The following is a 23,479-nucleotide window of genomic DNA, read 5'->3' on the forward strand; positions in this document are numbered from 1 at the left end:
TGTGACTGTTACAAAACAAACACAGCTTCTTAGTAAGTATCACACAAAAGAATTTGACCAAACAAACCTTCAATTCTTTGTAAATCCCCATGACGCTATAATTAAGCCGTATAGCAAGGGAAGGGTACCTTCCGCCCAAAGAGGTTTTATGGTATGCCCACCCCTAGATTGGGGGAAATTCCCCATCTGTCTTCCAAATGGGAAAGTAAGTGGAACACAGCAGACTCCAACTGTTAGTTCTGCAGTGATAATTTCACTTGCTTTTCTTTTGTATTATTTGTCTTAGAATACTGTCAGTATTCTGTCATTTAGTCCCAACCAGAGAACTGTTTAGCAGTTAAGCAAACACACAGGTAAATATCATTGAATCAGTGAGTCTGCACTACTTGGAATACTAATAGAATCTGGTTTCAACAAAGCAAGCTGTATTGTATATGGATTAGTAACCTCCTGCTTGGATGAACTGTTATGATGGCTGAAAATGTTCAAACTGCTGTTTCTTGAGTCAGGCCAGTGTTTGTGGGGCATGGCGGCTGACAGCTTTCATGTCAGTAAGGCTCCGAATCTACATTGGATTTTATTTTGAACTTTAGAGAAGTTACCAAAGTGCTAAATTATATCTCCCAAGGCTCAGCAGCTTCTGTAATTTAACACACAATTTTGGCAGTTTAACACACAACTTTTGAAATATATTTCTGAAGAAGTTGCTACTGGTTTATTATATTTATTTACATCCCACTTTCCCCCCAAAATTGGAACTCAAAGCTGATTATCCATATTAAATCAAGTTTTATTGAACCATCATTTCATACATTTCTAAAACCTAATTAACTTAAATACTGACAGGTATGTGCTGTGAACACAAATGTCCTGGAATTGATACATCTAAAGAGATGTATGTATGCCTGGGAATATATGGACAATTTAGTTTTATTGCAGAACATGCTTGGGTTGGATCCAAACCATGACATATACTTGGGTCTTACTGAAATCAAATAGGAAAGTTAAATTCAACATCTAAGACTGAACTTTCATAGATAAAACAGTAGGGTCCAGCAGAAGTAGGAGAGGGAGATCTCACTTCTACTGCAGTTCCACATGACCCACTAAAAACTGTTCTTAAGCATTAGGAAACAGAGCCAGTTTTCAGGCAACCCAGAAGGCTGGGTATGACACCAAGAAAACTGCTGCACTTGTCTAACTGATTGATTTTGATCTTAAGTATGGATCCAACCCATTAATCTGAACTGAAAGAAAAAAGACAGTCATTATACATCTAAGTGGCCATTAGCCATACAATTCCAGTTATTTGAAAAGATTACAGGTGCAACACGTTTTCACTGATACCCATGTAAGCAATAAATGAACCAGTCCTTTATGGCTGTTGAATATAACTTTTTTTTCCCATGAAAGGCTTGATTTGCAGCACCACAGTCTTGTGATCATGATTTTCTATGGGACATTGTGTCCCTAATCCATGAATCCTCCTCTTGACTTGTGTGGTATCCTGCCCCTCATACAACAGTTGAATATGTATACTTTTGAGACCATATGTGGACTGATGTACAGTAAGTGCAAAATGCAAAAAACAAATACATACATGCAAACACACACAATTGTAGATATATGATCAAGTTTCCTGAAATCCTCTCATCTTCCCTTATTAAACTACATTTTGACTTAGGTGAAAAAACACAGTACACATCAAAAATGAACACAAATGTCAGCCTATTATGGTATCTAAACATGACATTTCCCAAACAGAGAACCAAATATTCACATCTGTTTCCTCAGTACTCGTTTTTTGCTTTGGTTATTTATTGCCACCTTCACTGTATTTCATTCAATTCATACAAAACAAACAAAAATATCTATTTACAGTTTTGGATTATTTTATAAACAGGGATGCCCTTGTTTCCATATATGGCAAGGAAACACTAACCTATTTTAATATTTTTTTTAAAATTCACATTTCTGTACACAGGCTCATTTAAATATTGTTTAGAACATTTCCCCCATTACTCATGTAAAAGCTATACACTAATTCCTCAAGGTACGAAACTTTGGCTTTCGTAGGCTGAGCATTGGCTGTTTAATTTTAGGCTTGTCTTCAAACAAAATGGCTTCACTTTCTGTCGTTGGAAATCTGTCTCGGTATATCTGTGGATATTCTTTCTGGAACTGAAAGACATAATGCCAAATTATTTATAATGAAGTTAGCCTATGCCAGGAAAGAGTTCTGACTGCAACTGATACTTTACAGGACACAAATCTTGTAAAGATGGGCATTCCTTTGGAATGAGAAGTTGGTGAAATTTATTGATGATGCCAGATTATTTAGGATTATGAAAAACCAGGCAGACTATGAAGAGTTCTGAAAGAAACTCTCTAAATTGGGTAAATAAGGAACAAAATGGCAAGTGTCTTTCATGTAAATAAGTTTAAAGTACTGTAGTGGATCAATCCACTCCTGGCCCAAAATGTGAATGCCTAACCATAGATTTTGAGGTTGTACTAGACCACTCAGTGAAAATGTAAATTTAGTCTGCTTTGGAAATGAAAACAGCTAATTATATGTTGCAGATTATTATGAAAAAGAATAAAAATAATTACAAACATTCCTTAGAGTGATATACCTTCTGTAATAAATCTGCCATGTGGTCACAGCTAAAATATTGTGTGCAATTTTGGCAGTCCTTTCTGAAAGGGAGAAGAGAGCAACCAATATCATAAGAATGGTGAAAACCATATATAGAAAGGTAAACCTTTGTCCCCTTGGGCAAATAGCCCGATGCTTTAGCCACTAAGCATATCGGAGGAGAGCTATTGGACCATGACAGTGTTGCATTTCCCCTTTTGATAGTTTGAGATGTTGAAGGAAACCTCTCTTCTACCTCAAAGCAGATACTGGAAGGGGCTTCTAAGATTCACATGATCAACATAAAGGGCCTATTCCAGCAAAGAACCTAAACACCTATTATGCACTCAATCTACAGTATTTCAAATATATATAATACACTAGGAAAACTTTCTTCAGCTTTTAAATGAACTACATCAGCTAAGTCAGGTACCCAGTCAGCTGGAAGGGATTGCTATTCTCTCTGTGTGGGAACATGCATGTGCCTTTGGCCCTCTGCAGGCCTATACAATAAGGCCTAACGTTCCTGGTTTCTGTCAGATTCACTCATGGGCTACATTGATTTGGTTGTACCATTTTGGAAAGGTTGGTTCCCAAGCACTTTCATCACTAATTAAAATGGGGCAGGTTTTCAAAAAGATAGGGACAAATTCTGGTTTGCTGAAAATCCTCTCTGGTGAAACTAACTCACCTAGAAAAATTGGAATCAGGAACTATTGGGCATGGGAGAAAGCTGTTGCATTGCCAGACCTTAATTTAGCAGCTGGTGAATGCTTATTCAAGCAGATCCAAGTAGGAAGCTGCCAAGGGCTAGAGAAGAAAGTGTTTTGTCAGCACTTGGAAAAGAAACAATGATTGGACCTTGACTCCATTCCATGGCTACTAGGCTAAACAAGGTTTTGCACTCACCTCTTTGTGCACAGAATAATTCCTGCATCTGTATCTTGTGTACTTATGGTTGTGTAAAGCTGTGTGTTCATGTGAGACTGATACTGTATTTGTTGTTTGCTTTTGTGTACAGTCCAGGAAGAATGCCTACAAGTACTTCTTGATATTGTATTCACCCACACAACCAGAATTTCCTTTTAACTTTGAAACATACCTAACTATGTTCATGGTAAATGGTCCTTTTATAACTGAGGATGTAAACATGTACTAGCATATATGGAACAGCTGTCCCAAGACAATTGTGAGGCTCTGGCAGTCTGGAGTTAGGATGGATAACAACTTTATGGCTTAGGGTGTCAGTCTAACCTTTCTATAAATACTGATTTAAGACCTTTTACTACCTGGAATGAAATAAAACTCTATTCAAGTATTTGGCTGAATTTAGGAAACATTTCAAAGCCTGACAAATCTGCATTATCGCAAGAGAGTCCAGAGAACATTTGACAAGGTGGCAATTAAAAAGCTGCTTGTTTGCAGCTGGGCTCGAGTCACAAGACTTGCTTAGTGAACTCTGGGACAAGTACAATTTTGTGTTGCATTTTGTTCTGAGAATTTTCTCAAAGGTTTTCTGCAAAAAAACCCCAGAAATCCTCTGTATTAAGCTCTGCCAAAGTTGTTGCACTTTGCTACAAAGTAGATTACCATAAACTGGGTGTCAGATGACCTTGAATAAACCAACACGCAGAAAAAAATGACTACTTACTCAACATAGTATGCATGTTTTCATAACATGGAACACACATTTTAGCAGGAATATCAAAGTACTCTAGAGGAAACTGCAAAACCACTACATTAGGCTTTGATCCATTCAAGGCTGCAATCCAATGAACAGTAATTTAAGTGTAAAGGCCACTGAACTCAGATTTATTTTGCAAGTTAATGTGCATCGGATCATTTGGATAGCCTCTACCATAGGCTTACTATTAAGCTATAGTAATACCTTTTTTAAAAAAAAGGACCAGCACATCAATTTTGGGAAATGCACTCTCACCCTGACAGACCGCTGGGCATCCAGTTCAATAGTGTATGCCACTTCCAGAGCTTCTGGTCTATAACAAGAGGATGCTATAACCTTGTTAGACGATTGGGATGCAATTGTACTCACATTGGGACAGTAGCTGCTACTCAGCACTGTGGCCCTAGGGAAGTCCTGCATGTTGCAGCTGTGCAAGGGGCATTTTGGGGCAGAAAGCAGCAGCTGACTACTTGTCACAAGGAGATCTGGTTTGATGCTGCCTCGGCAGAATACTGGACTGCTAACAGAAAGATCAGACCAGCAACTCAGGTACAGAGCTGCTATGTTTCTTGCCCAGTATGTCACTTTAGCTGTCAAAGCATAAATCATATTTCTTCCATAGTACCTAAAGAAGAGATGTGAAATTGAGCTGCAGTAGCATATTGAGGCCTAGCCACCCAACTAAAGGAAGGTCAGTGTACTCCACATCAAAATACACTTTTCCACCCCAAACCCACACATTTTGTGTATAGATGTGTCAAGAGGCAGTTAACTAAATTCTAAGGATTGCCCAAGGACCTCCTAAAATCAAAGGAAGTTTTACTAGATATATATTCCCACTACCTGCTTAAGTTTTTTCTTCTTATCTTTCAAAGATAAATGCTTGTCCTTAATAATATTTTCTAAAAGTTCAGCAATCGCTGCCTGAGATGTATAAATTCTTTGTTCATCAAATTCCTGAGATGTTATTCTCTTGCAAAAGGAATAAGTTGGGAATATGGTGCTCAGTTCATCCCCTAAATGTTCCACCTGTAAAACAAAAAAGGTAGTGAAAACACTCCCTGGGCATTTTAATCAGAACTGGTTCAGTACGTTTGATAAGAAAGTACCTAGTTAAAACCTTAGGCAGATATCCAAGTGAATGTCCATTCAGTAAGCCAATATTCTACACCTCCACTTTTAATGGGGTAAAAAACCTTTGGTCCTGCAGATATTTTGGACTACAACTTGCTGTAATCTCTTACCAGTATCTTTGCCTGGTTAGGCTCCTGGATATGACATCCAAAATATCTAGAGGGCCAAAACTTCCCCATCCTAGAATCATAGAGTTGGAAGAGACCACAAGGGCCATCCAGTCCAACCCCCTGCCATGCAGGAAATCCAAATCAAAGCATCCCCAACAGATGGCCATCTAGCCTCTGCTTAAAGACCTCCAAGGAAGGAGACTCCACTACACTCCGGGGGAGTTTGTTCCACTGTCGAACAGCCCTTACTGTCAGGAAGTTCTTCCTAATGTTGAGGTGGATTCTCTTTTCTTGGAGCTTGCATCCATTGTTCCGGGTCCTGTTCTCTGGAGCAGCAGAAAACAAGCTTGCTCCCTCCTCAATGTGACATCCTTTCAAATATTTAAACAGAGCTATCATATCACCTCTTAACCTTCTCTTCTCCAGGCTAAACATCCCCAGCTCCCTGAGTCGTTCCTCATAGGGCAAGGTTTCCAGACCTTTCACCATTTTTGTCGCCCTCCTTTGGACATGCTCCAGTTTCTCAATGTCTTTTTTGAATTGTGGTGCCCAGAACTGGACACAATATTCCAGGTGGGGCCTGACCAGAGCAGAATACAGTGGCACTATTACTTCTCTTGATCTAGACACTATACTTTTATTGATGCAGCCTAGAATTGCATTGGCCTTTTTAGCTGCCGCATCACACTGTTGACTCATGTTCAACTTGTGGTCTACTTGGACTCCTAGATCTCTTTCACATGTACTTTCATTCAGCAATGTGTCCCCCATCCTATTATCTGTGCATTTCATTTTTCTGCCCTAAGTGCAGTACCTTACATTTCTCTGTGTTGAATTTCATTTTGTTAGCTTTGGCCCAGCTTTCTAGTCTACTCAGATCATTTTGAATGTTGGTCCTGTCCTCTGGAGTATTAACTATTCCTCCTAATTTGGTGTTATCTGCAAATTTGATAAGTGTGCTCCCAATTCTGTCATCCAGGTCATTGATAAAGATGTTGAATAACACTGGGCCCAAGACAGAGCCCTGTGGGACCCCACTGGTCACTTCTCTCCAGGAGGAAAAAGATCCTGATCTATAAGACAGCATCTAAGTGAAATGTGTGTATGTGTGTTTTTTGTTTAAAAATGTACTAGTGCAGTAGTTCCTGGCCTTTAATCCACAACATTATTTGCCCCCAAATTGCAAGAAAAAATATGAGGGCATTAGAAAAGACAATGTAATTCTGTTATGATATATACACAAATCTCAGCAATGTATACAGGGATGCATACAGTAGTCACTATCTAACTGCTTAATGTTAGATTTATCTCAACCTAAGTGACACTTTTTTTGAGACCTTGATCTTACTTGATTAGATAGAAGAGTATAGTGCACCTGCGCCATACGTGGGCACACTAAACACGGCTTCCAGCTTACATGGAAGCTGCATGGCAATTAAAGCAATGGCGCACCTGCCCGGGGTGCATGCATGCACTGCCCCTAGCTGCGAGCATGCACCCCATTGTTTTTAATGGGGCGCGAGCATACACGGATTTTTCCTTAGGCAGAGGGATCCAGAATGGATTCCCTGCATAAGGGGAGGGGCCACTGTATTAATTTTCAGAGTTTTGCCTGAAGAGGAAATGGAAATTTTTGGTTGATTCCTCTTGCTGGAATAATAATAATAATAATAATAGATCTAGAGAGTAAGGAAAACAATTTTAAAATCCAAGATTTAATCTTCAAGACAGAAAGTATACTACAGTTTCATACAGTTAGTCTGAAAGTTCCTACAACATCCTTTGCATACTGATATTCCAGACTAACATGGCTATGTCTCTGAATTCTACCAACATGGAAAGGCCTGTTAAAGCTGATGAAAAACCACTGAGTTCAGTAGTTATATTTTTGAATCATAGGAGCTGGTGTTTGAACAGAAACAGACATTTTACAGGGTTACAAACTGGCCCATCTTGATTGCCAGGATTCCTTGAAGTCCTGCTGAATGATCATGCATCCCTATGCCTCTTTATTAGGACAACTTATAAGGCATGTAACATCTATCTTTTGAACATACATAGGATTTGTAGGATTTTGATTGTCGAGACTTCCTATTTGCTTGTCCAGGCCTTGGTTATTTCATGCCTGGACTATTGTAATAGTCAACTGGCAGGTTTGCCTTCCTGCTCTTATTCTTCTAGTTTTAATATAGAACAGTGCTGCCTGGGTTGTCTTAAATGTCCCCAAATACTGACATGTCTCTTTTCCTTATAGATCTCTGCACGGGCTACCAGTTCGGGGCAGGGCTCATTACAAGCTTTTGGTCTTACTATTTAAGGCCTTGTGCTTTAACCTCCCCTAGTATCTGGCAACTCTGCTAGCATGATATGTAACATCTAGAAATTTAAGATCTGCAGACAAAGGATTATTGGTGGTTCCACCAACAAGTATGGGTCTATCAGGGCCGTAAAGCCTTTCAAGATCTGGTTCTGCATTTTTTTGTGGAACAGACTTCTTTTGCACCTCCCGCTGGGGGAAGATCTTACCTGCTTTCATAAAGGGTTGAAGATCTTCCTCTTCAGTTTGCCAGACTAAGTTCCTGAGTGTGCTAAGGTGGTTGAGATGGGTAGCAACTGATGAGAATTTTGTTTTTAGCATACTAGTATATAATTTTAGTGTTGTTTTGTTTGTTTTTGATTGTGTATGATCTGATGTACTGCCCTTTGGTGAAAGGGGAATTATAAACATCATCATCATCATCATCATCATCATCATCATCATCATCATCATCAGTCATATTTTGACTTTTTCCTCACCTGAGTAGTTTTTAATGTTTCTATGTGGTCTTGCACCGCAACCTGTAAATATGTTGGGACTTCTAGAATTTCTTGATGATGATCCATTAGAAAGGAAACCAGTCTTATGGCAAGTAACTCATCAAGGTCTACTTCTTCTGCACAGCACAAGACACATCGAGAAAATGTCTGTATCATCTGGAAATATTTAAGTGCACAATTATGAATCTGAGTAGCATATATACCTTTAATACCCTTGCACAACAATCCTCACTAAGTCGTACTCGGTTAACTGAAATCCGTATTTAAGTGCTTGCTTGGTAGCCACAGGCGACACGGAATTCCATGCAGGCGAATGCATTGAGTTCCATGCAAATGAATAGGCTGGCTGGTATAGAAGAGATATGCTTATTACACATGCAGTTGCACTCTCTTAGCCCTTACAAAGTTAATCATTGTCATCAGCAGCCTGCTGGATCTGGGCTGTCCATTTTTTGAACTCCTGGATTTTAGGGGATTCCTTGGACCAAAGGCATTCTGTGAGGGAATCTTGTGCCACAGGACAGGCGAACATATAACTCATCCCTTTAAGAGTGCTTTGACTTAAGAATCCCATGGAAGCCAGGTGTTTGAAAAACAGGTGGCATGGGGTTGACATCTTTCACCTTCCAACATGTTTTTCTCCCTTTCCATACTACTGTTGACAAACTTTGATGAGTTTGAAAAATGAGACCAACCCAACTTATATTCAGAAACAATATGCCTCTGAATGTAAACTGCTTGGAAACGACAGTGGGAGAGGTATACTGTCCACACATCTGCCTTGTGGGCAGTGTACTTCTGCCAGGCCATATGGAAAACAGGATATTGGATGAAACAGGTATTTTGATTAGACAGAACTCTTCTTATGTTCTTGCTGCAGGAGGGTTCTGGTTCATCATTTCTCCAATGACAGTGCACAGGAGATTTTTAAAATTTTTGCTGGCTATGAATTTTTTTTTAAATTAAACTGATTTACTGGATTAGAAAAAGAGCAAAGAAAGATTACTTGAACTGTAGTAATGATAGAGTAAAAGTAAAGTGAAATATCTGCAATATGATTTACAAAAAAGGATTTAAATCTGATTGATACACCACAGTAAACTTGAATAATTTAAGACAATTCTGAAAAGTAAGCAATCTTACCAAAGACCTATTGCCCATAGCATCATGAAGTAGTGGCATATCAACATTTTCACTCATTCGAGAGATCATGCGCATTAGAAGCTGAAGTTTCCTGCGATTTGGTGGTGGAAGCATCAGGCAGCAGATCTGTAGTGCTTCGATAGCAACTCTTTCTAAATGAGGTTGCAACAAGTCTAAGGAAGTAAGCATCAGGAAGTAAGATAATTCTTGGGAAACATTTTGCTGCATTAAATCAAGTCAAGACCAGCTCAGACTCCATAGTCTAATTGCATGAGTAAGGGAGCTCTGAGACACTAATCTAATGATTTGATATTATCCCAATCCTTTTTTTCCTGAAACATTTCTTCAATGAAGTTTTAATTTGTTATACCAGTTACAAATGCTGGTAATTCTATGGAATTTGTTAGGGAAACACATTTTGCACTAGCATGCACTACTGAAAAATAGATGCTGGTGCTACACAACATTAGTTTAAAATTTACTTAACCTTACAGGCCATGGGATTTCTTTACACAAGCCTAGTTGAACTTGTTTAGTCATTTAAAACCCTGGGTTGGCAAAAAAAGCAGAAAAGCAAACTAGTTAGTTAAAACAACAAAACAAAGCCATAACAAGTAACATGCTCTGGAAAGCAATCTTACGTGATGTGCCAGTCAACATAAAGGAGCTGGGGGGAAATGTGCTTTCTGAAAGTTGAGTTGCACTTTTGCAGAGTCTTTTGTTGATGGCCATATCAGAATCCCCAGGTTTACCTCCTATCAGAGAATTCACTTTGGTAATACTTGAAGTTTTTTGACCAAGAGGAACTACTGGATGTGGCTTCACTATGATCTCTGCAACAGGAGCATGTATGCCACACCAACTGCAGTTGCTACTTCCACATAAACTCTGAGACCGACGAAGCTGTTTTGATTTGCAGTCCGTACTAGGTAACACTTGGTCACGACAATTTGATGAAGAAATTCTCCTAAAGCCATTGATTTCCATTTGGCTAATGTTATCTGGACAAAGATTGAATAATGAGTTTGGTTTGTACTCAGAGTGCAACAGTTGGTTTTGATTTCTTGCAAATGGTCGTATGTGAATTCCATCTTGAGAAAGTGTTTTTAATCCATCTTTACTACACTTGCTCGAGGTGGTTTCTCCAATTCCCTCCAAAGAGAGACACCTTGCCTTCAGTTTGAGGGGTGGAGCTTGTTCATTTTGCAATCTGGAAAGATTCTGACAACTGCCGCTTGTCAGCTCATGAACAGCAGCATGCTTACAAGCCACAGGATAGTATTGTAACTTTGTACCACATCCTTTTTCAGCTGAATAGTTTTCTGAAGCTGTTTCAGAAGTATCAGATCTATCACGACGGAGCAAACTTAGCAGAAGACATTCAGTTGACTTGAAAGAGTTTAAGTGGGGAGGTTTTGAAAGCTCCATGTCATTCCGGGTACCTGATTTTCCACTGGATTTATTTGGAATTGTGATGTAGCCACACAAAACTATCAGAAAATGAAATACAAGTTCAGATGCAGGCAGTTCAACAAGACAAGACAGGCAACATAACTAGAAATGTTAAGGCAGAAACAAAAATTCAGAGTTAGTGATGCAGAAGGAACATTCACTCATTCTGAAGATACATACATGAAAAAACGCACATGCAACCATTAGCATTTATATAAGATAAAGGACAGATAATAGTTTTTATTCTAGTATTCAGTTCAGAGTGTATGGTTTATACTGCTACAGAGAACCAAGTCATCAAAAATTAAAGATTAGTCATCAAAAGAAAGCAGCTATTTTCATTCTGAAACTAGGACAGATAAGAGTACTTCTCTGTTTCATGGCATCTTATTCTATATTTCCAACTCTCCACTGAAGCTGTGCAGAATCCCAGTCTAGAGGCATACATACCCAAGATATTCACAAATAATTCATAGTACTGAAAAGTAAGCAAAGGCTCAGGGAGTCTAAGAAAATAGTCAGCAACTGTTTTGAAGACGTCTCGTTCAAAACCAACATATGTTGGGTGGCCCATGTCATTACTTCTAGGCCCTAAAGTGGAAAAAGAAGGAAAAGTCACTAATATGGATTGCAATGATAATTCATAAATTAGAACTGGAAACAACACTAGGGACAGCTTGGGGTTTCTTTGGTAAAAATCTTATATTCACCATTATGTGTATGAATTATTATATTAATGGAATAGTCTTTGTAAATGTACAGTGTGCCTGTGTCATATGCGGGCACACTATAAGTGGCTTTCAGCTTATGCTGAAAACAGCGTGCCATAAAAGGCAATGGCACATGAGCCATGTGCACGAGCCCCATTGTTTTCAATGGGGTTCGAGCATTTGCAGAATTTCCCTTACATGGGGGGGTGGGGGTTTCGGAACGGATCCCCCCATAAAGGAAGGACACACTGTATTGCAAAATAAAAACCTTGCTAGTTGCTTGGCTCAATCTGATTTTGAGTCAGATGGGCCTTTGGCTTACAGTGGCATGGCAACTCTTTAAAAAATTGTCACTAAACAGATCAGGCGCATTACCAAGTTGGGGTAAATGTTTTGAAGTCTTAGGCTGCATCCGCATTGCATAAATAATCCAGTTTGACAACACATTAACTACCATGGCTTGATGCTATGGAATTCTAGGGATCATAGTTCTGTGAGACATTTAACCTTCTCTGTCAAAGCGCTCTGGTGCCTCAACAAGCCACAAATCCCATGATTCCATAGGATGATACCATGGAATATACCATGATACCATACTGGCCTTTCTTCTGCTTACCACATACATGCCTTCAAAAATTGGGTTATGCAGAATTCACAATGGAAGAACCTAAGAGATGATCTTAATCTACCATTCCTGTCCTTTTGAACTGTCTCTTGTTAGAACACTTGACATTTCAAATATTTTTTCCAACTTACAGTTTGCCAAACACTTCATAGCTGACAATACCCAGTGAGGGAGGTCTTCTGCAAAAAAGTAAAATTATAATTGTTAAAAAAACAAGTTTTCATTATTCCTATCAAGAATCAGCCTCATATATTCAGCCTATCTATATTTCATCTTTCACAAAGGAATTCAACAGCATGCATTGGAAGATGCAAAGCAGTGTCGCATTTCTAAAACTCACAATAACCATTCAACATGGTAAGCTGACGTTTAGGTGAACAGCTCTCCAACTGCCCCAAACCACTCTCTTAACCACAGAGGACTCATCTGGAAGCACCATCAAACATAATTATTAGTCTGGTGGTTGTTGGGACCTAATAGATCCTGTTAAAATTATGTTATAGGACTTGCCTGATTTGTCTTGTAGAAGAACAACACCGCGTTTACTTGTATTAGTCATGTTGTATGTTATATACTGAGGAACTACTTGTGCTGGGTTCAAGACTTCTTCCAACGATGGAATTCCTAAAATAGTTTGCAAACTGTGAGAGAAAGGAGTAGACAATTTCAAAACTGAGTGAAACACAAGACTTGGGAAGCATTCAACATAATTTGTGGTTCAAGTTATCCAGAAATGATAAAAATGATTTCTTAAACATGTTGTTCTTGCCCCAGCTTATGAATCAAAGCCATGTTTCATTGTGTAATCACAATAAAAGTTCCAAAACCTTTCTGGGTTTAAAAGCTCAAGCTTTAAAAACACATCCGTGATTTTTAAAGGCTCAGTTTGTTGTTGTTAACTGCCTTCAAGTCGATTTCAACTTATTCGACCATGTGAATGAGACATCTCCAAGACATCCAATCCTCAAGAGCTCTGCTCAGGTTGTGCAAACTTAGGGCCATGTCCTCCTTGATTAAGTCTATCCATGTGGTATATGGTCTTCCTCAGTGATTTGGCGGGTCTTTATAAATGCAAATATTTTTAACCAGTAGTGCCAACAAGCTTGCCTACTTCCATGCCTCAAGACCATATAACATGAATGCAGTTGGTACTAACAGAATATTTTGAAGAATCTTTTGTTCAGATCACTGGGAATTACTTTTGATGCAGAAAACAACAATTCCAGCCTCAGGGTCTATTGGGAAGTAATGGGATAGATAGAAAACTATGTATAACTCACTGTATCATAATGATGTTTCTCCAAACTTCTTCAATGTCTGCTTGGGTTATCTGCCTCCTAAATGCTGTCTGTCTCTTCTCATCTCCTATAGTTTCACTTTGTACATTTTCTTTGTTCTCCTACAAAGAGGTAGTAAGAAGTGAGTCACAAATATGTGTACTTGTAGATTTCAACAGTTGAGAAAAGGCAACCTAGTCTAAGGGCTGTCCATCTTCACCTTACCCCTAGCAGTCATTTCCACACCCATTCATCAAGCATTCTAAAATTCAATCCACAACAAAATCAATCAGCTTGAATAGCAGAGGATTTGTCATTACCATCTCTCTTGTAATGGCAATGAGCCAGGACAGTTAAAGCCATCTCAAACTGGATTATTTCTGCAGTGTGTTTTGGCCCTGAGTCAACTTGGGCAAGTCAAATTGTCTCATCCTTAGAGTAACAGTAGTAGCAGCAGTAATAATAACAATCATAGTAGTATTATTATGTTCATTTATCTCCGATCTCTCCCCCCAGTAATGGACTCAAGGCATCTTGCAAATTACTAAAATCAATGCAGATTAAAAACATCAGTAACAGATAGAAATTATTTTCAAAACAATTAAACAATCTACAGAGTTAAAAACTCAAAAAAGCAGCACAATGTTAAAAACTCCTCATATTTATAAAAGCTTGAAAGTCTTTACCTGCTGATGGAAGGAGAGAACAGAGAGAGAGCCATCCTAGCTTCCCTAGGGAGGCAGTGTCAAAGCCTGAGAACAGCCACTGAGAACCTCTCCTGCTCTCATTGAAAGAGCATTGCAAGACAGTCAGACAGAGAGAAGGACCTCTCCCAGAGATCTTAAATTTGAACAGACTGATAAAGGGAAATTTAGGGCCTGAACAGGCAGGCCAAAATAAAGCTGCTTCAGGTCAGTTTGGAGGTATGCTGTTTAAATAACACACACATCTTAAGAGGCCAGAAGCTGTGCCAAAGCTGCACACTAGTCCTTAGATCTGGAGAATGGCTTTGGCGCACCTTCTAGCCTCATAGGACGCATGCATCATTTAAACACCATACCTCCAAAGTGACCCGAAGCAGCTTTATTTTGGCCTGTCTGCTCAGCCCCATAGTCCTCAAATAGGTTTTGCAATAGCAACCCTCCTTTGAGGGTGCATTTACACTGCAAAAATAATCTGGTTTGACCCCATTTTAACTGCCATGGCTCAATGCTGTGGAATTCTGGGGATTGTCGTTTGAGCTTCACTCTGTTTGTTGGTTGCCACAACAAACTACAATCCCTAGAATTTCATAGCACTGAGCCATGACAGTTAAAGTACTGTCAAACCACATTATTAGGCAGTGCAGATGCAGCCTGAATAATTTTTTTGCCAAGAAAACCCTATGATAATACAGTTGGCCCTTCTTATACATGGATTTCTTATACACGGATTCAAGCATCCATGGTTTGAAAATGTTCAAAAAAAGTATAATTTTAAAATATCAAACCTTGATTTTCCATTTTTTATAAGGGACACCATTTTGCTATGTCATTATATTTAATGGGACTTGAGCATCCATGGATTTTGTTATCCACGGGGGATCTTGGAACCAAACCCCAGCGTATAACAAGGGTCCACTGTATCCTCTTAACTTAAAAGTAAACTTGAAAGCAAATAACCACAACAAGTAGTAATGAAACAATGGGCCCCTTTGTAAGAGGTTTTCAGCCTGACTGGAATATAAATATACTTGACTACTTCTTGCTGCCAATTTTATCTTATGAACTGTCTAGTTTAATCTGTTTCTTTGAACCCAGTGCTAAAAATGAAAAGACAGACTTGCTTTTGTAAATAAAGTGTGTTGGCAACTAGCATTGCAGATCACATTTGACTAAGGCCCATCAGTGACCAAGATCTACACTGTAGGAATGGAATGCTTCTTCAACACCACAGAAAAATAAACTGTAGGATGTGCTTTGTGTTAAAGATATATTACATCAGCAACACTTTTCTTTTTCTTGGTAATAGAAATAAAATAGTAAATATACACAGTGGAATCAACTACACGTTTACTCAGAAATAAGTTCTATTTTATTTTGTGGGGATTACACATAAGTAGCTGAGTATAAACTTACACCCATAATTGATCAAAATTACCTGACATTCCTGGGAATTATATTTTTTGGGAGTCTTTCTTGAGTACTGTGGTAATTTAAACACACTTTCAGACTCTTTGGACCTATTCTCTGTACTCTCACTCAGTGGATGTCGGCGTGGCAGAATTTTAACTGGAGATGCTGAAGGAAATCTATAATTTAACACAGAAAATCTCACTATTAAATATAGATGTAGATGTAGGTTATCTGTTCAGTTCAACTTTAGCATAGTTTCTTGGGCTATATCTATCATGAAGTAAGGTTTACATTTCAAGGTAAAACAATTTATTTGAGAAAGTGAAAACATTTGAAATAATAAAAATCAGTAATTTTCATTATACTAGAGGATACATTGATCACACATAAGCAATGCAGGCTGAGAGGCAGACTAGAAATAGGCAACCTGTACCCGTTCAGATGTTGCTGGACTATAACTCCCATCAGTCCTATCCCATCAGTTGCAAACCCTCAAAGCATAAATGCACCATCTTCAGAATCCTTGGCAACCAATGAACCCTGGTTCAATGTGGCTAATTTTCAAGACCATAAGTTATTTAAGGGTCTTGAATAAATTCTTTGATACCACTCCTGATAGTAGCTCACAAAATGAAACTGGGGAGGAAATCAACTGAACTTGGATATTCAATCTGTCTGTTTTTAATTCTTCATTTTGTCAATCTGACTACCATATATCTTACCTGTACAAGTTATGGTTGTCATCCAGATTTTCTGAGCCCCATCTTCCTTTTATATCCTCAATCACATGGTTTTTGAGAAATTTCCTTAACAGCTGAATAGTCTGCTGCCTGGTAACTTCGGGACCAAAGTTATTGTTATTCCTGAGCAATTCATGAAGCCAGCTGATTGCTTCTGCTGCTGTAAAACAATTCCCATATTTTTTGAAGTGCTGCCTGTGTTTCCTTCGTGGCATCTCCGCTCGAAAATATTTAGTAACTTCATTCCACTGAAAGGTGGGATAAGTGAAATATAAATTTTACAAACATCACAAAACCAATAAAAACTCAATGGAATTCACAGTTTAGAATTTTTCATGGGACTGTTTCTCAGCACTTTGGCCACCAACCTTTTCCAACTCTGTCCACATTGCAAGGGTCAATGGGAGTTGCAGTCTAGTTACCCCCATAGGGCAATAGGTTGTTCCTCACTCTTGGGATTTTTTCACACTGCTCAAATTATGTACCATCTTTTTCCTTTTAAATGCCATGGCTGTATCCTATGGAATCTTGGGGGTTGTAGTCTTGAATCCCATTATGGGAGAAATAGCCTGATGAGGCACTAGAGCTCTTCAGCTGAGAATTCTAAATCAACCCCCTTCCTAAACTATACATTCCAGAATTCTACAGGATGAAACCACAGCATTGAAAGTGGAATCATAATGCTACAGAAAAGTTCCCTGATATAGGCCAGTGTTTTGCTATAATACAACAATCAATACTCCCAATACATTACTTCTTAACAACCTATTGCTGCATTCTTATAAATCAGGAATGAAGAACTTGTGGTACTCCAGACATTTTTGTACTGAAATTCCTTTTAAGAATTACAGGGTGCTTCAAGAAGGTCTATGAAGTGTTGTCTCAAGCTACAGGCGTGTGTGGGAGTCAGAAGGAAATGAAAAGTGAAACAGACAAATAATGACCATTTCTTACTGTTCACACAGATCAATCATATGTGTGCATCAGGATGACACTTGTAAATCAGGATAGCATTTCATGCATCTAATGAAATGGATTGCAGACCATAAAAGATGCCATAAAACATGTGTAAGTCCTTCAGCAGTGCTGGGGTATTTGGGGCTCCCTAGATGATGTTTAACTGTCATCTGGACACCGCTGCAAAACCTATTAAATAGGTAAGAATGATGGAAACACGAATCTTCATTATCTGGGGGCAGAAGGTTTCCACATTTTTACTTCTTTTAATGCTGCCACCCTTCTGGAAATAATATGGATTAGCAGTTATACCATGTATGTGCTCTTAAGCAAGCACGCCTAAGAGAAAAGACAAACCAAGTTAAGTAATATGAGCTTCATGTCTGTTGGGCTAGAGAATTTTCTAATATAGAAATCACTTTCAGATAGGAAGCAACGTGCAGCCTGTATACAAACTGTGTTTATGTTGTCGGAGGATTTTTGAATTCTCTTTCTCCCTCCTTATATACAGTGGTACCCCGGGATACGAATGCGCCGCCTTACGAAATTTCCGGGTTACGAAAAAAATCCATTGAAAAAAACATTTCCGGGTTACGAAGGTTATTTCGGGTTACGAAGAAAAATTTGGTGCTTTTCGGCGCGATTTCACACGGAATCGCGGCTTTCGCTATTAGCGCCTATGGGCTTTTCGGCTAGCGAAAGTTTCCGGGTTACGAAAGCGGCAGCGGAACGAATTAATTTCGTAACCCGGGGTACCACTGTACATAGATATTTCCTGCAAACCCTCTCTGTCTCCTCATTCAAATTAGCCCTGTGACTTAGGTCACTCCCCCTTTTGGGACTCACACTTTCAAAGATTTTCTCCTGCCCATTTGGGTCCTCCATCAACTTTCTTTTGAAAGCTGGTGAGATAAATATCTCTTCTTAACCTGGACTATTCACTAGCTAGATTAGGATATAGCTTCTATGTCCATGTGTATAGATAGATAGACAGACAGACAGACTAAAGCCATTAGTAAACTTTTGTTTTAAACTACAAAGTAGTGTTTGTTGTCTTTTTGGAGTCAGTCTCAGTTCTTAGGAAAGCATAGTTAGAGAAAGGCACATTTCTGCCACTCTGCTGATTTAAAGCTTGACCCTAACAGGCTTGGCTTTGATATTTTTGTTTCCTAAACAAAAACTGGAGGCTTAGGAAACTTAAATAGCCCCTACACATTTATGAATGTAGACAATATTGCAAAGAAACACAGGGTTAAATTTACTAAAATCCATGCTTCCATTGGGCATGCAGGAAGAACACAAAACCTGTCAAGAGCTGCTTCCTGACTGTCAACTCAGCATGCCATGAATGGTCCAAAACACACTGCAGTGAGTGCTCTGGTGTCACAATAAACTACAATTCTCAGGATTCCCTAGTACTGAGCCAGGGCAGTTAAAGCAGACCGTAGAGTTGCACTGGAGGACTTAGATATTCCTAGAGAGAACATATTAATCAAATCTGTTAATAATCAAATCAGCAAATATGGAGGGATGAGCGTAAATGCAATATGATTCTAAAAGGAAATGGCTACTAGAGGGCAGGCCAAAGATTGCTGGAGGAGGGCATTATGATTCCCAGAATTCCCCAGCCATGGCTACCAATGTCAGCTGTCCCTTATTGCTGTTTTGAAAACCTGGCAACACCAGCCAAGAGAAAACATCCCATCTCATCCATTCTCCCAGTACGCCATTTAACTTAATGGGGTTTCAAGTTGAGGCATTGCTCTGTATCAGTGGTCCCCAAACTGTGCTCTTTATTAAGAGATTTTGGACTTCAGCTCCCAGAAGCCTCAGCCATGTTCGCCAATGGTCTGGGATTAATCCCACCCCACACTCTCAGGTCCTCTGGGAATAGGGTTGCCATAAGTGAGGACCTCCAAACCGGGACAAATGTAGGGTAGCATTTTCAAATGTAGAACACATTTTTCTAAAAATGGAGGATGCGCAAAAATTGAGTTTTTTTTAAAAAAATGTTAATATAAATGCATGTTTTTAGGCATGATCAAAATGGAGGACATTTTGGCATTATTCTTAGTCAGATGGCAGAAATGGACTTGCCCTCGGGTTCAACTGTACTTCTCAGAAGTGTGTACTTGTGCAAGGGACTGTGGTTTTTCTTCACTGCGCATGAGTTTGTAAAAATCACAGCAAGTTACATTGGCTGTGCCTCAGAGGCTTGTTGATATCAATATCACCATCACCATCACCATCACCATCATCATCACTATAATTGTCCAGGAAAGGCATTTTTAGCATTCAAAGCACCATAAATACACAAAAAATGCACTTGCATATATTTAATAATAAAAAATAATGAAAAAATAAATAAAAAACAAGGCAGGGGTTATATATTTGATAATATAAATTAATGTAATAAAATAAAAAACAAGCAATAATAAAAATTAATAAAATAAAACAAAAACAAGCAATAATAAAAATTACTAAAATAAAACAAAAACAAGCAATAATAAAAATTAATAAAATAAAACAAAAACAAGCAAAAATAAAAATTACTAAAATAAAACAAAAACAAGCAATAATAAAAATTAATAAAATAAAAAATAAAAAGCAATAATAAAAATTAAAAAAATTAAATAAAATAAGTATTTTATATTTTTAAAAATAATTAAAAAAAACCAAAATACCAAGGCAGACCTAATGGCCACTAACTCAGCATTCCTCCGCCTCCTCCTCTTCCTCTGGCCCAATTGTGTCCTGGCCTTCAGGCACCCTTCCTCCGGCTCCTTCCTCCTCCTCCTCTCCCCCCTCCTCCTCCTGGAAGCGGGGCAGGCGCACGCGTGCGGAGGGAAGTGTGGTGGGCAGGTGCGCGCGCGCCGAAAGAAGTGGGGCGGGCAGGAGCGTGCGGAGGGAATGGCCAGGCGCGTGCGCTGCCACTGGCCCCTGCTGAGGCCTGGGCGGCGTGCGCCAAGGCGCGCAAGCCCTCCCAATGGGGGCGCGGTGGCGGCGGTGCTTCTGCCGCCGGCCTGCTGAGGAGGAGGAGGAAGGCGGAGCCGGAGGAGGAGGTGGGTTGGCGCCGCAGCAGCCGCATTAGCAGCAGCGGCAATGGCCGGAGCGGGCCCCCAAACCGGGAACAAGGCATGGGTGGGGGCCCAAACCGGACTGGGACTGGCCCCCTGAAACCGTGAATGGCACGGGGGCCGCCGGGTTATGGCAACCCTATCTGGGAAGAATCTTCTGCATCCAAAGAAGACCAGGTTGATCATAACCTCCCAGAGGACCTTTTCATCAGCCGCTCCAAAATTGTGGAATGACCTGCCAGAGGAGATCTGTCAGATTAAGAAAAGGCAGTCAAGAGGGCTCTCTTCCGGCAGACCTTCCCCGACTGATCTCAACATTAGACTGCCCCTCTGCCTATAGCTCCCCGATCACCCGCCTGCCTTTTTAATCCTTGTAATTTAAATTTAACTGCTATTTTAACTTGAATGCTTGTAGAAAGTGTATTTTGAATGTCATTTACGTTGGGAGTGGGTCAGGGATTGTAGATTTTTTTTATGATTTCTGTATTATGTAATTGTAATTTTGCTATTTTTTGGAACTTGCATTGATCCGAATGGGAGAGGCAGGTTAATAATAATAATAATAATAATAATTATTATTATTTGGGCTATGTGGCCATGTTCTAGAAGAGTTTATTCCTTATGTTTCGCCAACATCTGTGGCTGGCGAAACATCAGGAATAAACTCTTCTAGAACATGGCCACGTAGCCCGAAAAACCCACAAAAAACTATGGATGCCAGCCACAAAAGCCTTCGACTTCACAATAATAATAATAATTATTATTATTCTTGGAGCTAAAGTCAAAAATCTCTTAAAGAGCAGAGTTTGGGGGACCACTGCTCCATATCAAAAAAGACGCTGCTGTCAGGAAAGAATCCAGCCTCTCCATTGCAACTTTTAGCCCTGCAGATCTTGGAAGCTAAGCTGGGTTAGCCCTGGTTGGTACTTGGATGGGAGACCGTCAATGGACACCAGGTGCTGTGAGCCCTCCTTTGCCTTAAGGATAGGAAATCCCTATGAAACCTCCCATAAGTCAACTTGAGCTGCCTCCACACTGCAGAAATAACCCACTTCGAGGCCGCTTTAACTGCCCTGGCTCAGTGCTAGGGGAATCCTGGGAACTGTAGTGTCTGTGTGAGACAGAGAACTCTGGTGCCACGATAAACTACAGTTCCCAGGGTTCCCTAGCACTGAACCAGGCCAGTTAAAGCAGTCTCAAAGTGGATTGCTTCTGCAGTGTGGACACAGCCTTGGTAGCAATGGCCATCGTCCCCAGAGCCTGGAAGCAAAGCCTCTGCTCCTTCCTGCTCCTCCCTGGGTCCTTCTGCTTACCAGTTTCGTAGCGCGATAGGGTCCCGGGGAGACCACGCGCCCCTCCATTGAAAAGCCCAGCCGCAGCCACCCAACCGACGCCTGACAGTTTGAACGCAGCCGCGGCGCTTCTGATTGGACGAGCGGGGGTGGCACGTGACCCAGGCTGCCCTGGAGGCGGAAGGAGACTGGCTCTGTAGAATGGAGTAGTGGTTGCCAGGGCAACGGGAGCGAGGCCTAGTAGGCCTGGTTGCCCACCATCACCACCACCACCATTCTCCTTCCAAGGAGAGTTCTATAGCACTCAAGTCGCCACAGTTTAGATGTGCTACCAAAATATGTGTGTCAGTACAATCAAGATGGGGGCTGCATTCACACTGGAGAAATAATCCACTTTGACACCACTTTAACTGCTCTGGCTCAATGCTATGGAACTATGGGAACTCTCGTGTGTTATGGCCCCAGTGGTCTATGAGAAAGAAGGCTAAATGTCTCACAAAACTAAGGTTCCCAGGATTCCACAGCATTGAGCCAGGGCAGTTAAAGAGGTGTCAAACTGGATTTTGCCTGCAGTGTGGACGGCGCCTAAAGCTTCCTCCACACTGCAGAAATAACCAAGTTTGACACTACTTTTAACTACCATGGCTCAATGCTAGAGAACTCTGGGATTTGTAGTCTGTTATATAGCACCAGAGCTCTCTGACAGAGAAGGTTAAATGTCTCACAAAACTACAGTTACCAGAACTCCATACCATTGAGCCAGGGCAGTTAAAGCAGTCTCAAACTGCATTAATTCTGCAGTGTGGAGGCAGTGTGAGGAAGAAGTTACGCATAGGTTTTCATAGGATGCATCTACACTGGAGAAATAATGCAGTGTGACACTGCTTTAATTGCCATGGCTCCATCCTGCAGGTCTCTGGGATTTGTAGTTTTGAGCAGCACCAGCACTCTTGGTCTAAGGACCCTGTAAAACTACAAATCCCAGAACATCATGGGATGGAGCTATAGCACTTAAAATAGTGCCAAGCTCCATCCTGCATAGATGCATGCACCTGAAAAAGTAGATCCAGTTTAGAGAAGCCCATGCTGCACACTTGTTTACAACTTGTTTTGCACACGCAGTGAGGCTGCATCCTCACTGGACTGCAGTTTGACACCCTAAGTGTCATGGCTCCATGCTATGGAATTCTGGGAACTTCTGGATAGATGGGTTGGGAGGTGAGAGAAGCTGTGAAATGTAAAACAACAAACCTGACCAGCTTTATCTCTCTAGAACAAACCAGATGTGGTTTGGCTTATGGAGTGTTTTGGATTTCAAAATGCTTGCTGAGACGTAACAAGATATCTTGGAGATGGGATCTAAATCCAAACATGAAAATCAATCATATTTTCTATATACTTTACATACATAGACCAAAGTTAATTTAATACATAATAGTTTAAATAATTTTGTGCATGAAACAAAGTTTATGTACACTAAACGATCATAAAGCAAAGATGTCATTGTCTCAGCCACCTATGTGGACAATCTTGAATTTTTGAGTAGTATGGATGGATTTTGGAATTCCAGATAAGGGATACTCAACCTGCATCTGAATATGCATGAGATATCCCTAGATTATACCAGAGATACTTTTTAGTTAATTGAGAAAAAAAAAATGACATTTTTTCCAGGCACAGGAAGGCCCTTTGAAATGAATGGTAGTTGT

At 40.0% G+C, this 23,479-nt stretch overlaps 1 protein-coding gene across 4 annotated transcripts; it reads right to left on the reverse strand.

Annotated features, from left to right (window-relative positions):
- Positions 1-793: 793 nt before the first annotated feature.
- Positions 794-23,075, reverse strand: LOC149316408 (DEP domain-containing protein 1A-like). 4 transcript variants are annotated; one of them, XM_089515423.1, is made up of 12 exons: positions 23,022-23,075; positions 16,427-16,692; positions 15,730-15,880; positions 13,594-13,712; positions 12,824-12,954; positions 12,445-12,492; positions 11,429-11,569; positions 10,168-11,016; positions 9,527-9,699; positions 8,363-8,539; positions 5,166-5,351; positions 794-2,181 (listed from the first exon to the last, which is right to left on the reverse strand). In XM_089515423.1, exons 2-12 carry the CDS (start codon positions 16,657-16,659, stop codon positions 2,041-2,043), a joined length of 2,349 nt encoding a protein of 782 aa, XP_089371549.1. In that variant the 5' UTR covers positions 16,660-16,692; positions 23,022-23,075; the 3' UTR covers positions 794-2,040. The 4 variants fall into 4 exon arrangements, with proteins under 4 accessions (XP_089371549.1, XP_089371547.1, XP_089371548.1 ...); XM_089515421.1 differs by lacking the exon at positions 23,022-23,075 and adding an exon at positions 21,792-21,873; XM_089515422.1 differs by lacking the exon at positions 23,022-23,075 and adding an exon at positions 18,707-19,306.
- Positions 23,076-23,479: the final 404 nt, after the last annotated feature.

Source organism: Sceloporus occidentalis, unplaced genomic scaffold, assembly GCF_023333645.1.
Source record: "Sceloporus occidentalis isolate IW3139 unplaced genomic scaffold, rSceOcc1.0.p SCAF_3, whole genome shotgun sequence".
Classification (NCBI taxonomy): domain Eukaryota; kingdom Metazoa; phylum Chordata; class Lepidosauria; order Squamata; family Phrynosomatidae; genus Sceloporus; species Sceloporus occidentalis.